At 41.0% G+C, this 14,627-nt stretch overlaps 1 protein-coding gene across 6 annotated transcripts in view; it reads right to left on the minus strand.

Annotated features, from left to right (window-relative positions):
* The window catches only part of EPHA6 (EPH receptor A6), a 482,670-nt gene that overhangs the window by 22,424 nt on the left and 445,619 nt on the right, over positions 1–14,627 (minus strand). For all 6 annotated transcript variants that reach the window (XM_054081746.1, XM_054081767.1, XM_054081730.1 and 3 more), the window contains one exon: positions 2,885–3,034. In XM_054081746.1, the coding sequence (XP_053937721.1) occupies positions 2,885–3,034 (150 nt within the window). The remainder of the gene's footprint in view (positions 1–2,884; positions 3,035–14,627) is intronic.

The following is a 14,627-nucleotide window of genomic DNA, read 5'->3' on the forward strand; positions in this document are numbered from 1 at the left end:
AGTTGGTGTAGGACACAGAAACGTAAATATATGATTCATTGGTACACAAATGAATTCACACTGTGCCCCAAGGAAAAAGTAGCCTTAATTCAGTTGCCTAAGCATAGGTATCTAATTTTAGACTCTCTAAGGTATCCTGCCCAGGCTTCAGTTGTTGTTCCACAACAACTCTGGTCCTGTATCAGCCATGTGTGGACATCTTATTTATTCTAGGTCATCTTAAATGCCAGCAGATGGCAAGCTGTGGGAAACAGAATTGAGCCTACTGGACTTATCTGCTTATCTCATAGTAGATACATGATATGTTTATAGTTCAGATAGTACAAAATAATGTCGACACTGGAGAAAAAGGTCTGCTTCAGCTCAGTGGTTGCTTGCTCTCTTCAGATGGGCAACCAGCCATCACTGCCTGGTCATCAACAGAAGCATAGCTCAAAACCAGGCACAGCATGGATCATCCCCATACTTGGTGTTAATTAAGGAGCACAGCAGGGAGCTAGGCTGCTGGCAGGTAGATGCATGGAAGGAGGGATGGAGGCTGCAGGCATTGTCAGGGGAGAATGACGTACAGTAGAGCTGGTCTAATTCCAAAGACTGAACTCACAAGAGAAATACTGGAGAGAAGTAGGATGACAGTACTGGTAAGGCTGGTGGTTTTTTTTTTTTTTCTTTCCTTCCTGAAACACTCTGAAATGATGTTTTTTAAAATGAAAATCTCTCTCAGATCTTTATCCCCAAATGTCTAATCGCATTGGGTTTTGTGACAAAGTTTGGTAGCATGGGGGGCTACAGGGATGGTTTCTGTGAAAAGCTGCTAGAAGCTTCCCCCCATGTTGGATAGAGCCAATGCCAGCCAGCTCCAAGATAGACCTGATGCTGACCAAGGCCAAACCCACCAGCAATGATGGTAGCTCCTCTGTGACAGCATACTTAAGAAGGTGGAAAAAATAGTAATTGCAGCTGGAGAGAGGAGTGAGAATATGTGAGAGAAAAAACTCTGCAGATACCAAAGTCAGTGAAGAAGAAGGGGAGGATGTGCTCCAAGTGACAGACCAGAGATTCCGCTGTAGCTTGTGGTGAAGACTATGGTGAGGCAGGCTGTTCTGCTGCAGACCATTGAGGTCCACAGTGGAGATGACATCCACCTGCAGCTTGTGGAGAATTCTCATGCCAGAGGAGGTGTGTGCCTAAAGGAGGCTCTGACCCCATGGGAAGCCCACACTGGAGTAGGTCAGCAGGACCTGTGGACCCATGGAGAGAGACAGAAGCCCATGCTGAAGCAGGTTTGCTGGCAGGACCTGTGACACTGTTGGGGACCCACTCTGGAGCAGTCTGTCCTGAATGACTGCACCCCATGGAAGGGACCTACACCGGATCAGTTCATGAGGAACTGCAGCCTGTGGGAAGGACTCACATTGGAGAAGTTCATGGAGGACTATCTCCTGTGGGAGGGATCCCACAGTGGAGCAAGGGAAGAGTGTGAAAAGTCCTCCTCCTGAGGAGGAAGAAGCTACAGAAACAACATGTGATGAACTGACTGCAACTTCCATCCCTATTCTCCTGCACTGTTGGGGGGGAGGAATTCGAGAAAATCAGGAGTAAAGTTAAGCTTGGGAAGAAGGGGGTTGGAGGGGGAGTGCGTTTTTCAGATTTGGTTTTATTTCTCATCATCCTACTCTTATTTGATTGGTAATAAATTAAAATAATTTTCCCAAGTCAAGTCTGTTATTCCTGTGATGATAATCGGTGAGTGATCTGTCCCTGTCCTTATCTTGACCCACGAGCCTTTCATTATACTTTTTCTCCCCCATCCAGCTGACAAGTGGGAGTGATAAAGCGGCTTTGGTGGGCATCCAACATCCAACCATGGTCAACCCACAATGCTGATCAGCCTTAACAAGCAACCAGGCTTGAACAGCTGAATAACTTAGCAACAATATAAAACCAGCCATCTGGGAAAAGTCCTACCAATTCTTCAGAACTAATGCAGAAGTATTCTAGTCATGTATGTGAGAGAGGTTAAGATATGTTGGCTGATATTTGCATTTTGACATAGAGATTGATGGCTGGTATGAAGACTGAGTATATCAGTTTGAGCTGTCATGGGGATCCATCAAACAAAAGAATTAGTGAAAATTTAAATTGTGGTGGAGGAAAATGCATCCCTCCCTTACCAGCTTCATTTTCTAGGACAAGCCTTCAATTTTACTAGAAGCAAACTTCGTGTTTGTTTGTTTGTTTGTTTGTTTTTTTAATTGAGAAGGCTTACTTCATCACAATTTTTCCAATAAAGCATAACTTTGTTGTGAGGGAGGACTTGTCCTGCACTGTGGTTAAGCTTATACATAGTTTTTAAGGATAACAGAATGCATTTCCTTCTTAGAAAAGAGAATCAGGAAATACAATTCTCATGGCAGCTTAACTCTTAGTTTAACCATGTATGCCCATTGAAGGGTACTGTCAGACTATAGTGGAGATAATGGGTTAACTTTATAACCAGAACAGTTCCAGTATTCCCTCAAGTGTTGCTTTATAGCTCGACTGAGAACTACATCAACTTGCGTATCTGATGCAGATTCCCAGGGCTTTGGGTGAAAGCCACATATAGTCAGCATTAGGAAATGGCAGCCTGGCTGTTACTCTCTGTAATAAGTCTAATCCACAGAGGGAAGCTAGTCAAGGTTTAAGTTACAGAGGGCCAGGTCTTCAGGTTTCATAAATTAATTATCTCATTGAAGTTGATAGAATCATGCTGATTTAAGTAAGCTAAGGTTCCAGCTAGAAGTGAATGAGAAAGCAAAGCAAAGCAAAGCAAGGTAGGGAGTGACAATCATTTTCAAGGAACACTTCAACAAATCACAGATTAGTCCTTGGCAGTACTTACATCCTGGTTTGACATCTCCCAGTATGGTCTTTCACCATAGGACATCACCTCCCACATTACAATCCCATAGCTCCATGCGTCACTTGCTGAAGAGAACTTACGGTAAGCTATAGCTTCAGGAGCGGTCCATCTTATGGGGATTTTTCCACCCTGCAAAATATGTTGACAAACCATCAATATGACCAGAATACAGAGCAGAAAATGCTTAAAAGAAAAGAAAACAAAAGCTATCCTGGATGCTGAGATTCTACATCCTGCCTTCTGTCAATTTGCCTTGTCAATTTTTTGCAAGAGAAAAAGGAAGAAATATACCTTATTTGATAAAAATTTGGTTTTGTTTGTAGTCTAATTCACCAAAAGTAGCACTCTGTGAAAAAACATTCCGGTACAAAGAACAGAAAAAATTTTAGATGATTCATGTTTGTTCAGAGTCATGTAATTAGTCAGAACATGCCTTTTGATTGAAAACATCCCAAGACTGAAATTCTTAGTACCTTGACATTTAATCTCTTTTTCCTTAAATGAAACAGAAATATCTATTGCAAAATGGAGCACTGAAAGCAGTTTATAAAATTATGTAAGCAGAAAGGAAAATACAGCCTTTCTGTTATTCTTTACTCTTGATAATATCTTTACATTTTTGTTCTGCCCTTTAAATATCAAGGTAAATAGCAAACCAACTGTGTTTCTAATAGGCTTTTCCTAAGATATTGAATAGTTTTGTTCTGCAGCTTTCAACTTAAAATGCAAGTGCTATCACAAAAAAGAGTATGTAAGAATTCAATCAACAAACCGACTTACTCTTCACAAGACCACAGTAGAAAGAAGTTTTCTCTGACATCAGTAATTTATATCATTGAGCCTGGTCCATTATCCTATGAATAGTTTATATATGAAAACTATTTTCCCTTTTCACAACAAAGTGTTTCTTCCCCAGATACATTTCTCTTTTTAAAGTATCCATTTGCTAGCATTCTCCATATAACTAAATGAGAGAGCAGTGTGCTAAAGGTGCCACTAGATGGTAGAAAGAGGCAGTCCATAGAGCTGAGCTCACTTAGCAGCAATGCTTTCAACAAGCAGTATCAGATTCTGCTCGGCATTATAATTATCTTTCTGACAGAAACAAAAGAAATAAACTAGAACATCCATTTGGCAATTGAAGGGAAGACAAAGTTAAAAACAAATATGTAAATCTCTGTCAATTTGCTTTGAATATATATAAAAAAAATTGTCTGTGAGTTGTTGAGGTCTGATTTCAACTGACTGAGAAGATGCTTATTCTATCAAAAAGTGCTGAAAAGAAAAAATCCGTGTCTGTGGTGATGCGCCAGTAAGCTTCTCATCACTGAGTCTCAGCTGCTGCTGAAAAATGTATGGTTAATGTTTATGTTGTATGATAGCCAAGATGTCCTTTATATGACGTTACATTTTTTGCACATGCTTTTTAAAAGTCTTTGCTTGCTGAGTTGTGGTTTAAGTCAGTGGCAAACCACCTACTTACTTTAGCAGTAGTAAGGTAAAGTTAATACTTTATTTTGTATTTTTTCCCAAGCACCTCCCCTAACTCCTTTCCTTAATCCAATAACCTGGTGGTCAGATCACTCCTCTGGTATGTAAGAGACACAAGGGAGTTTACTCCTTGCTTGATGCTCTCTCTGAGCCTGCATAGCCAGCACTGCAGGGTGTGATGCTCTGAGTCCTTCCTGGTACTGGTCTTCTACTTGGGAAGCAATTACATATGCTTCTGGGTATGAGGATAGAGAAACAGGGTGACAATGGAGATTTGAGACAGGACATACTCCAAGGAAAGAGCAGCTCATTTTCTTGTCTCTTCCCCAGGGAATAAACCTCCTAAACAAACAGGAAAAGAGCATTTGGTGTTTGATCTCATGGTCCAGTTGCAATGGTGTTTTGATGGGATATTGGAGTTCATTCTTCCTGAGGCAGTGAAAGATTTAGTTATTTGTTGCCCCAAATGTACACTACACATTGAGCTGCCTGGGCAAAAGGATGTGTCCTTTCAGAAACAAACAGTTTGGAGAGCTAACTATACTGAAGTACAGTTCAAAATATCTCCTCATACCACATGGTTATGGGTCTTATCCTTTTTACTGGATCAGGTTTAGTCCTTGATTTTTAAACATTTTATTGCCAAACATATATTTTCATCCTTAGATCCCTGGCTTCTGCAGATTTTGGGGAACAATCAGTATTCTCCTGGCCTAAGTCACAGGGTCATGGCAGGCATTTAGCTCCTCCTTTGGACCTGGACACATGCAATTTTAAAAGGGTAAACAACATTCCTTCTGATTCGTATCACAAGAGACATTGCCCTGACAACCCTAAAAGCCCTTCCTCATCAGCAGTGCATCAGTCCTGGCTGACAATTTATGTAGAAGGTGAGACACTTGTTCCAACATAAGGGTTCATTGTCTGAACCTTGTCTTACTAAGCAATCTCCCCCTGATGCCTTTTGCTTTATGCCCAGTCAAGATACTTTCTGGAGTGCCACACCAGCATTTAAGGGAGGTTGCAAAACATAAAATTCTGTATTTTCTTTCCTTTTCACAGATCTCAGGTGATGACAGGGAAAAAAGTCTACCAGTTTAGATGGTTGTGGTACTGTAAGATTTTGTTTATCAAGGAAAACTGATTAATCAACAAATTTACTACAAGCCAGATTTCTCATTTGGAGAGTTTTATTATTAATTTCTTATTTTTTGAATTTTAATGAAAAGTTGCATGTTAATAATTGAATATCTACTTGTAGGGAAAACCCAAATCTATACATGCAAATAAAAGGCATTTGGATATTTATAGATATAACTTTTAATGTCTATAACATAATATGCATAATATAATAGGAAAATATTTTTTAAAGTGTGTCCTTTTCATAAATCTGATTATGTATTCCCTAATTACACTCAAAAGAACAGATCATGTATCAAGCATCATTTGCAGCTCGATTTGTGACTGTTGGCTAAATATAAATGAGCTTTAAAGAATCTGATTAGACTCTACAACTGCTTTTACAATACAGCTTTACTGACTGATCCCATTTGCACCGAAACAGTAGTGGCTCATTGAGTGTGAAAATGAGAATGGAAAACAGTCTTAACAAAATTCAAGGCAGTTCACGTTCAAGGGCATAAAATGTGTTCAGTGTTGTAAAATAAAATTCTTTTCTGATGGCTTTAATCATAAAGTGAAGCAAAAACCTCTAAAATTTTTATAATGGATTCATCTTATGTATGAAGATGTTATAAATGTAAATTTCAACTTAATTATGTTTGCAGAATATCTTTTTATGCAAAAAAGTTGTTTTATTTATTTGAAAGCCATTCAAAAGACGATTGCAATATGACAACCTTAAGAGACATATATGAGTGAACAGTAGTAATAACTGCTCATGCATAATAAAAAGAACATATAAAGTTTACACTAGCTGAAAATATATTTCCTGTTTCTGATTAGAGTAATAAGCAGTGTAAAAGATTTGGACACATCTTTTAACATTTTGATCTAACTGGGAATATTATCAATGCAGTAATTGCTGTTTACATGATGCCCCACCTTCAGATTAAGATGATTTATACATCTTCTACATTTTAGTATTGTAGCAATGAGATCTGTCACAGCCCCTTGTATCAGAACGCCCTTATGCAAGCCCATTTTGCTTTTAGGTTATTCTTTCTCTTTTAGGGGGCAGGGAAAAGGGGCAGAGGGGATGTTAGGAACTAAATTGTATTTCTGCCCCTTCTCATGCATTAATAATGATATCAGTGATTAGCTAATTTTATTTTTGCATAGTAAAATTACACTAACAAAGCTATTCAAATATTTTTTTTTCCTGTGTGCTGCTAGCTGAATAGTATCTACCTCCTGATTTTTGTCTTGATTGTAATTTAATAAGCAATTTTACTAGGCGGTGTCAAGAGTCCCTGTGGAATTAGAATACTAGGCTCGCACTGCTTACGTTGTAGAACTGTACAGAGATCAGTCCTTGAAATGAAATTTACCCCTTCACCCACCCACACCTACACACACGCTCGCTCTCCCTGCAGACTTGGCAACAGCACAGTTCACCACACATTTAAAGAGAGAATTGGAACTACATATTGCAGAACGTCTCATTCTTTTCCTCAAGCTATGCATGAGAGAGTCAGTCTTCCCAAAACGCTGTCTCTTCTTTGAGCTTACAACAAAAACATGTTTATGATCTGTTATGTGAAAAGATAACTGACACTGTTATGTGAAGCAACTGACACTGACATTACATATGGTCCAACAGGCCAGAATTGCACTTTTTGCCATCTCCCGTTTGATATAGTTTTTGTTTTATTTTACATGTTAGACATCTTTTATAAAACAAGAGGCATTAACAGTTTCTTTAATTAAATATTTAAACATATTTTAAAACTCCAGCAGAACAATGTAACTGGCAGCTATTCCATGAAGATGAAGGTCAAGGTGTATCAGCAAGCTCAAAATGCATGATGTGAAAAATGACAGAGTGCACAGAAACAAAGAAGGAAGCCTGTTAGATGCCCAGAACTTTCGCCACGCCCTTCTAGCTAATTAAAGTGAGGGGTGTTACGCCTCAAACCTTAGATATAAGATCAGAGGTAAGATGTATGCGCTCCTACTGGACGTGCAAAGACAGTGATACGCATACGCAGCCGTAAGCAAACACTGTGCATTAGACTTATGTTTTCCCAGAATTAGCAGTGATGTTTCTGTTGAAAAGCTTGTTCTGTATTTTCCTTGAATGACAGACACTGCAGAGGTCTTGCTACAATGCTGGCTGCAGTTACACTGAATGCTGAGGTGCAAACCCATCAAGGCCAGGTGCAAAAGCATGTAGGACTGTCTCTTTCTAGGAGGAAAGGTACTGAACTATGTGCACCATTAGTATAATCTGACACAGTAATTCCTATGCATTTGTCAGCTACTATTCCTTTATGTACGATGTTATTGAATTGTGCAATAATTTTCCATGACATAAGTGTTGTATCTGTCTTTTTCTCCATCCCAAATGTCAGAAATGGGGGGGGAGGGGGGGAGGGGATCAAGAAATTCAGAATGAAGAGAGACAAAAGTAATGAGAGAAATTAGTTTTAAATATTGGACATAATTCATCATTCCGTCTTAAGCCAGTTCACTGGAGTGATGCTTTTATTTAAGCATCTGAATAAATTTTTTCATGTACAAAGTTAAAAATAGTCAGAATTTAGTATCCTTAAATCATAATTTAGAACTATTCAGTATTATCAACACTCTTTAGTGTATACAGGAATATCAGAGTAACTACATGGCAAGATAACAAAACTGCTCTGAAAAGGCATTTCAGAATTTGCTCTCATTATGCCCAATTCCAGTCAGTTCTACCAGCCTTTCATTTCCCTTAGAACTGAAATGAACAACCCCTCCTGAATTTAGAAAAGACTGGATTTTCTTTTAATCTCTGGGAAAATATTAATTTTCTTTAAAATATCCTGAGTGACAATGCTAAAGTTAAATACGTGGAACTTGATTCCTCCCTCCCATCCCCCCTCCCTCATGTCCAAGTTAGCTATCCAGTTTTTCAGAACAAGTAATTTATGGTTTTGACAATGTGTCATTTTAGTGAATATTAACCCCTACAGTACACATATATTTGTGCTTCAAAAAGGGGAAAAGCTGTTGATGGATGGAAAGAATCAGTGTTTAAGATGCTGGCAGAACACAGCCAAAATGAAACGTCTGTCATCAGAAACACTTCATGTTAACTGGCATGAACATTAGTGGTCTGCTTCTCCAAAATACTCCACCTGACTTGCCATTATTTTGTCTTCCTAAAGGTCAACAGTAAGATGATTCAATTAGTAGCATACATATACATGAAACCTCCAGGAAAACAGATATATCCTACTCTACTGTCTTTTAGTAAAAAAAAAAAATAGAAAAAATAGAAGAATTATCAAATCAGGAATGCTCTCTGAAACAGCTAGAATTCTCAGTAGTAGTAGCAGCATTTCCTTTGAAACAAAACGCTTCTGCATGCAGTCTCTTGCCTTTTCTGAGGCATTGATCGTCACTTGGGTTGAAAGAGAATGAAAAGTGTGATAAAAATGCATAGCAATGAAAAGTGTGATAAAAATGCATAGCAAAATCCACATGTGTGAAATGGTAGTGAATATTTCTGACCATTTACACCCATCCTGCATTCACATTTTCTTGACAGTGCAATTTAAAGAACTTTATACAATGACAAAGATACAGCAAACTACCTGATACAAATGGTTGATGTCATTACCTCACGTGTAACTCAGTGGACTGCAGACATCTTTTCTCCATAGCCATGATGCCTTCATCTACAAGGTACTCATTTAAAGACCTAAGGCTTTAACCATTTATTTTAAGAACATATATTTCTTTAGTTTTAAATGAACAAAGTAGTTCATTCCAGAGGTGGAGCAACAGCAGGGCTGCCCTCTAAAGGTAGGGGAGCTGGGAGCAGCTGCCACTCAGGCTGGGCAAAGCCCTCACCGACAGGGTGCACCCCACGGTGCGTGGGGGGATGAGAGGGCAGGCTGGTGACACCAATGGGCACTGTTGACAATGTCATGAGCATCAGGCAAAGGCAAGATAGCAATCCAAGGCTAAGAAGAACCGAGCAAATCTAAGCACCTTCAGTCCAACAGTGCTGCGTGTTGCTAGCTGCAATGTCACTGGAGCAGGGATCAATGGCCCCAAGCTGAGCTGAAATGAGATCCTGGGCCCGTGAGCAATGGTAAGGAGAAGTCTCAGGGGAGGCCAGGCAGGCACGTAAGGACTGGTGGTGGCCTCAGAGCCTTGGTAAGCACTAGACAAGACAGATAACCTCAAGGATTTTGAAAAATCTCTTTGAGACTGGTCTTTCAAAAGGTAGTGGTGAGACTGCTAGGGCTAAGGAATCTCGTAACATTTTAGGGAGCAGGACTTTGCATTTCACAAGGATTAAGAATGCACCAGTGAATCTTACGGTATTGGGTACTTAGCCCTAAACAGAAATTCTTTCCTTTTCTAAAACTAAATATCAGAACCATGCATCTCTACCACATCCAGTTTAGGAACTATAACACTACTCGACAGTAATTGTAGCAAAAAATGTCATTTTTCTTGAAACTAATAGTTCTGGCAAAGATCTATCCTTTTCAAGAGCATCAATTTCAAACTATCTGCCAGCTGTGTCAGCACAGCTCCCATTACAGCCATAACCGATTTCTTGAAGAATCCTTCAGTCTGCACATCCAGAGCCCATCCGCTTTGCTTACATAAGGAGTCCTACTAAAGTCAATGGAAAAGGTGAAAAACATTTGTTCTGAGATGCTTATTTGAAAGATGCCTTACGTTGCACAACTCCATAACAAAGGAATTTGCTACAAGATCCATTCTTACAGCAGAACTGAATTACCAAATATGAATAATGCTCTAAAACCAAGCAATTTAAATTGAAAAAAAAGAAGATATTACTAGGCACATGCTTTCTTAAAAACATCAACAAAGACTTCTCTCTGAAATGATGCCCTTGACTTGCCTAGGGCTCCATGAACTGTTTATTATCGGATCAGAAGTAAACTGTTGCCATGTGCAGCTTGAACACTTCATGTCATTAACTATCATTAACGATTTCACAGCTAGTGATTTCCAGATGCTTACTGAGTTGACATGCACAACAAACAGGTAATCAAGTGGCCTCTCTCTGTGCTGCCATAAAGCCCACGTCATTCATACTCCAACTGCCTTGCCCCTGAACCCCTCCTGTAATTCCTTCCACACCATGCAATTTGAAGTTGCCAATGAAAAACTCAGAAGCATATAGAAACTTGAGAACTGAGGACAAAGTGAAATGTATTTAAATGCAAAATTGGAACAATAAAGGCTATGATACTGTCTCCAGTATATACTATCATACTCCATTCTTCAGGATTCTGCATGAGGGAGAATGTAGAAACCTAGATACTGAATTATACCACTTGCTCTGGGGTACATCAGATTTTATTTACCTAAGACTTCAAAACTTCATTCTAGAAATTAATATGAAACTTCACAAAAATCAGGCTTTTCTTTTGAGAGTTACAGTGTCATACAGATGATGATCGGAATTATTAAAAGGCTGAGCTACTATGCAAGTATCATTCCTTTATTTTTCATCCCAGCAGCATCAGGAAGTGCAGAGGAGAATTAATATCTTAGTAACTAATGAATTAAATGTTCTGCTCACATTCTCGTGAGGTCAATTCTCCTTTTTTCCTCAAGGAGTTTGTCGGTTCTTTAAGTTTCAGTCAATTCATGGATAAGTAGCTGGTCAAAAGACAGGAAACAAACAGTCAGAAAGAAAAGGTCAGTTTTTAGAGTGGTATCCCCCAGGGACTGTTGCTCCTGTCCTGCTGGCAGCATATGTAGAAAGAATCTACAATACAGGCTTGACAGTGAACAGGTAAAAAGCGCTACCAATTCAAAGGTATTCATTGTAGTAAAGATGATGATGATTGATCACAAAAATTTGCCAAAAAAATCTTATGATAGTGAGTCTCCAAGTAATTAAATGGCACAGAATTCAGTGTGAGAGTGATCCATGCACAATAGAACGCTCCTAAATTTACATAAAACATACTAGGACTCTGTACTAAGCTGTCACAGCTCGAGATAGATCCTGTGGTTATAGCAGATAGATGGCTCTATAACATTATCAACTCCATGCTCAAAAGCAGACTAAAGGGGAAAAAATTAAATTAAATGATAGAAAGGATCAGGCTCTCAATGTGGAGGACAGACCACAGGAAAACATGAAGGAAGATGCACTCACATCAGAGCAGGGTCAGAGACCAAAATGATGTAAACGCACCATCACTATGACTGGCACAAGGACTGATAGGAGAGTCATAGTTGTAGGAGACTCTCTGTTGAAGTGGACAGAGGGTCCGATATGTTGAGCAGACCCCACTCCCAGGGAAGTCTGCCTCCTCCCAGGACCCCGGGTAAGGGATGTAACCAAGAAACTTCCCAACCTGGTGAAAACAACTGACTATTACCCGTTACTGCTGCTCCATGTGGGAAGGGATGAAGCAGCAGTAAGAAGCCCAAGGGAGGTTAAAAGTGATTTTAAGGCCTTGGGATGGCTACTGAGGGAATCTGGGGCCCAGGTGATTTTTTTCTTCCCTCCTCTCAGTAACAGGTGGTGACATAGCACAGGTTGGACGGATCCACTCCATTAATACATGGCTCCGTGGCTGGTGTCACAATAATTTTGGATTTTTTGATAACAGGATGGCCTACATGGCACCAGGATTACAGGCTTCAGATGGGAGCCACCTTTCTCAGAGTAGGATCTTTGCCCAGGAGCTTGTGGGGCTTGTAGATAGGGCTTTAAACTAGATACGAAGGGGGAGGGGGATAGCATCAAGCTAGCCCTTAACAAGAGGTGGAAGGACAGGGGTCAGGTGTTAGGGAGGAGACTTCTCCAAAACACCTTATAGGCAAAAGAAGGTCCACTTGGAAGGTGATGCAACCAGCAGCCCAGGTGAAGTGCCTTTACGCTAACACATGAAGCTTGGGCAACAAGCAGGATGAGCTGGAAGCTACCATGCTTCTTGAAATCTATGATCTAGTTGCCATCACAGAAACGAGGTGGGATGCATCCCATGACTGGAATGTGGCTATCAATGGCTACAGGCTGTTCAGGAGAGACAGATTGGGAAGGAGGGGTGAAGGCGTTGCCCTCCATCTCAGGAAATGGATAGAATGTGAAAAGCTGTCATTGAAGAATAGCCACAAAGAGGTTGAAAGCTTATGGGTCAAAATTAAAGATGGAAGAATCAATGGGAACCTTGTGTTGGTGTATACTACAGGCCACCCAATCAAGGTAAGACAACTGATGAAGCCTTGCCTTCTTCCTCCAGCTACAGGAGGCTTCACGCTCGCAAGCTCTCATCCTACTTGGGGACTTCAACCACCTAGACATATGCTGGAAAAGTAGCATGGCAAGCTGTAGGCAATCCAGGAGACTCCTGGAGTGCATTGAGGATAATTTCTTAGTCCAGCTGATGGAGACCCTCACCTGAGGAGATGCAATACCAGACCTTATGGTCACCAATACAAGCGAACTCATCAGTGCCATTAGGATCGGAGGCAGCCTGAGCTGCTGTGATCATGCACTGGTGGAGTTCAAGGTCCAGAGGGATATGGGACAGGTGAGGAGTATAGTCAGGACACTAAATTTCAGGAAAGAAGACTTCCAGCTCTTCGAGGAATTACTCTGTAGGACCCCCTGGGACATGGTCCTCCAAGACAAGGGAGTGGAGCAGAGCAGGAAAATACTTAAGGAAGCTTTCCACAGGGTGCAAGAGCACTCAGTCCCCGTATGTAGAAAATCAGGCAGGAAAGGGAAGAGACCAGCATAGCTGAGTCAAGACCCGCTGGTTAAACTAAAAAAGAAGGAACTGCACAGGCAGCACAAGCAAGGACAGGGAACCTGGGATGTGCATAGAGATGCTGCCTGGTTGTGTAGTGATGAAGTCAGGAAGGCCAAGGTGCAGCTGGAGCTGAACTCGGCAAGGGAAGTAAAGACTAACAAGAAGGGCTTTCACAGGTACATCAATCGAAAGAGGAAGACCAAAGAGAATGTACCTGTGATGATTGGAAGTGGACATCATGTATCAACAGATGAGGAAAAGGCTGAGGTACTCAACAACTTTTCTGCCTCAGTCTTCACTGATAACTGCTCTAATTGCCCCTCCTGGGTCATGGGACAGCAAGATGGTAACCAGGGTGGTAGACCCCCTCCCACAGTAGAGGAGGATCAGGTTTGCAAACATCTGAGGAACCTGAACATATAGAAGTCCATGGGGCCTGATAAGATGCATCCCAGAGTCCTGAGGGAATTGGCAGATGTTGCCAAGCCACTCTCCGTGATATTTGAAAAGTCATGGCAGTCAGGAGAAGTCCCTGGTGACTGGAAGAAGGGTAACGTTGTACCAATTTTTAAAAAGGATAGAAAAGACGACCCTGAGAACTACCAACCTGTCAACCTCACCTCTGTGCCTAGGAAGATCATGGAACAGATCTTCCTAGAAGCTATGCTAAAGCACATGGAAGACATGGAGGTGATCAATGGCAGCCAGCATGGCTTCACCAGAGGCAGATCCTGTATGACCAACTTGGTGGTTTTCTATGATGGGGTAACCACAGCAGTGGACACAGGTAAACCGATGGATGTGATCTATCTAGACTTCTGTAAAGCCTTTGACATGGTCCCCCACAACATCCTTCTCTCTAAATTGGAGAGATATGGACTTGATGGTTGGATGGTAAGGTGGATAAGAAACTGTTCGGATGGTCGTATTCAGAGAGTAGTGGTTAATGGCTCAGAGTCCAGATGGAGATCCGTGATGAGTGGTGTCCCTCAGGGGTCCATACTGGGACCAATGCTGTTCAATATCTTTATCAATGATACTGACAGCGAGATTGGCTGCATCCTCAGCACATTTGCGGATGACACCAAGCTGAGTGATGTAGTTGCCACACCAGAAGGACAGGATGTCATCCAGAGGGACCTGTATAGATTGAGATAAGTGGGCCTCTGAGAACCTCATGGGGTTCAACAAGGGCAAGTATAAGGTCCTGCACCTGAGTTGGGGCAATCCCTGATTTCAGTACAGGATTGGGGATGATGTGATTGAGCAGTCCAGCAGAGAAGGACTTGGGGTGTGCTGGTTGA

Source organism: Cuculus canorus, chromosome 1, assembly GCF_017976375.1.
Source record: "Cuculus canorus isolate bCucCan1 chromosome 1, bCucCan1.pri, whole genome shotgun sequence".
Lineage (NCBI taxonomy): Eukaryota > Metazoa > Chordata > Aves > Cuculiformes > Cuculidae > Cuculus > Cuculus canorus.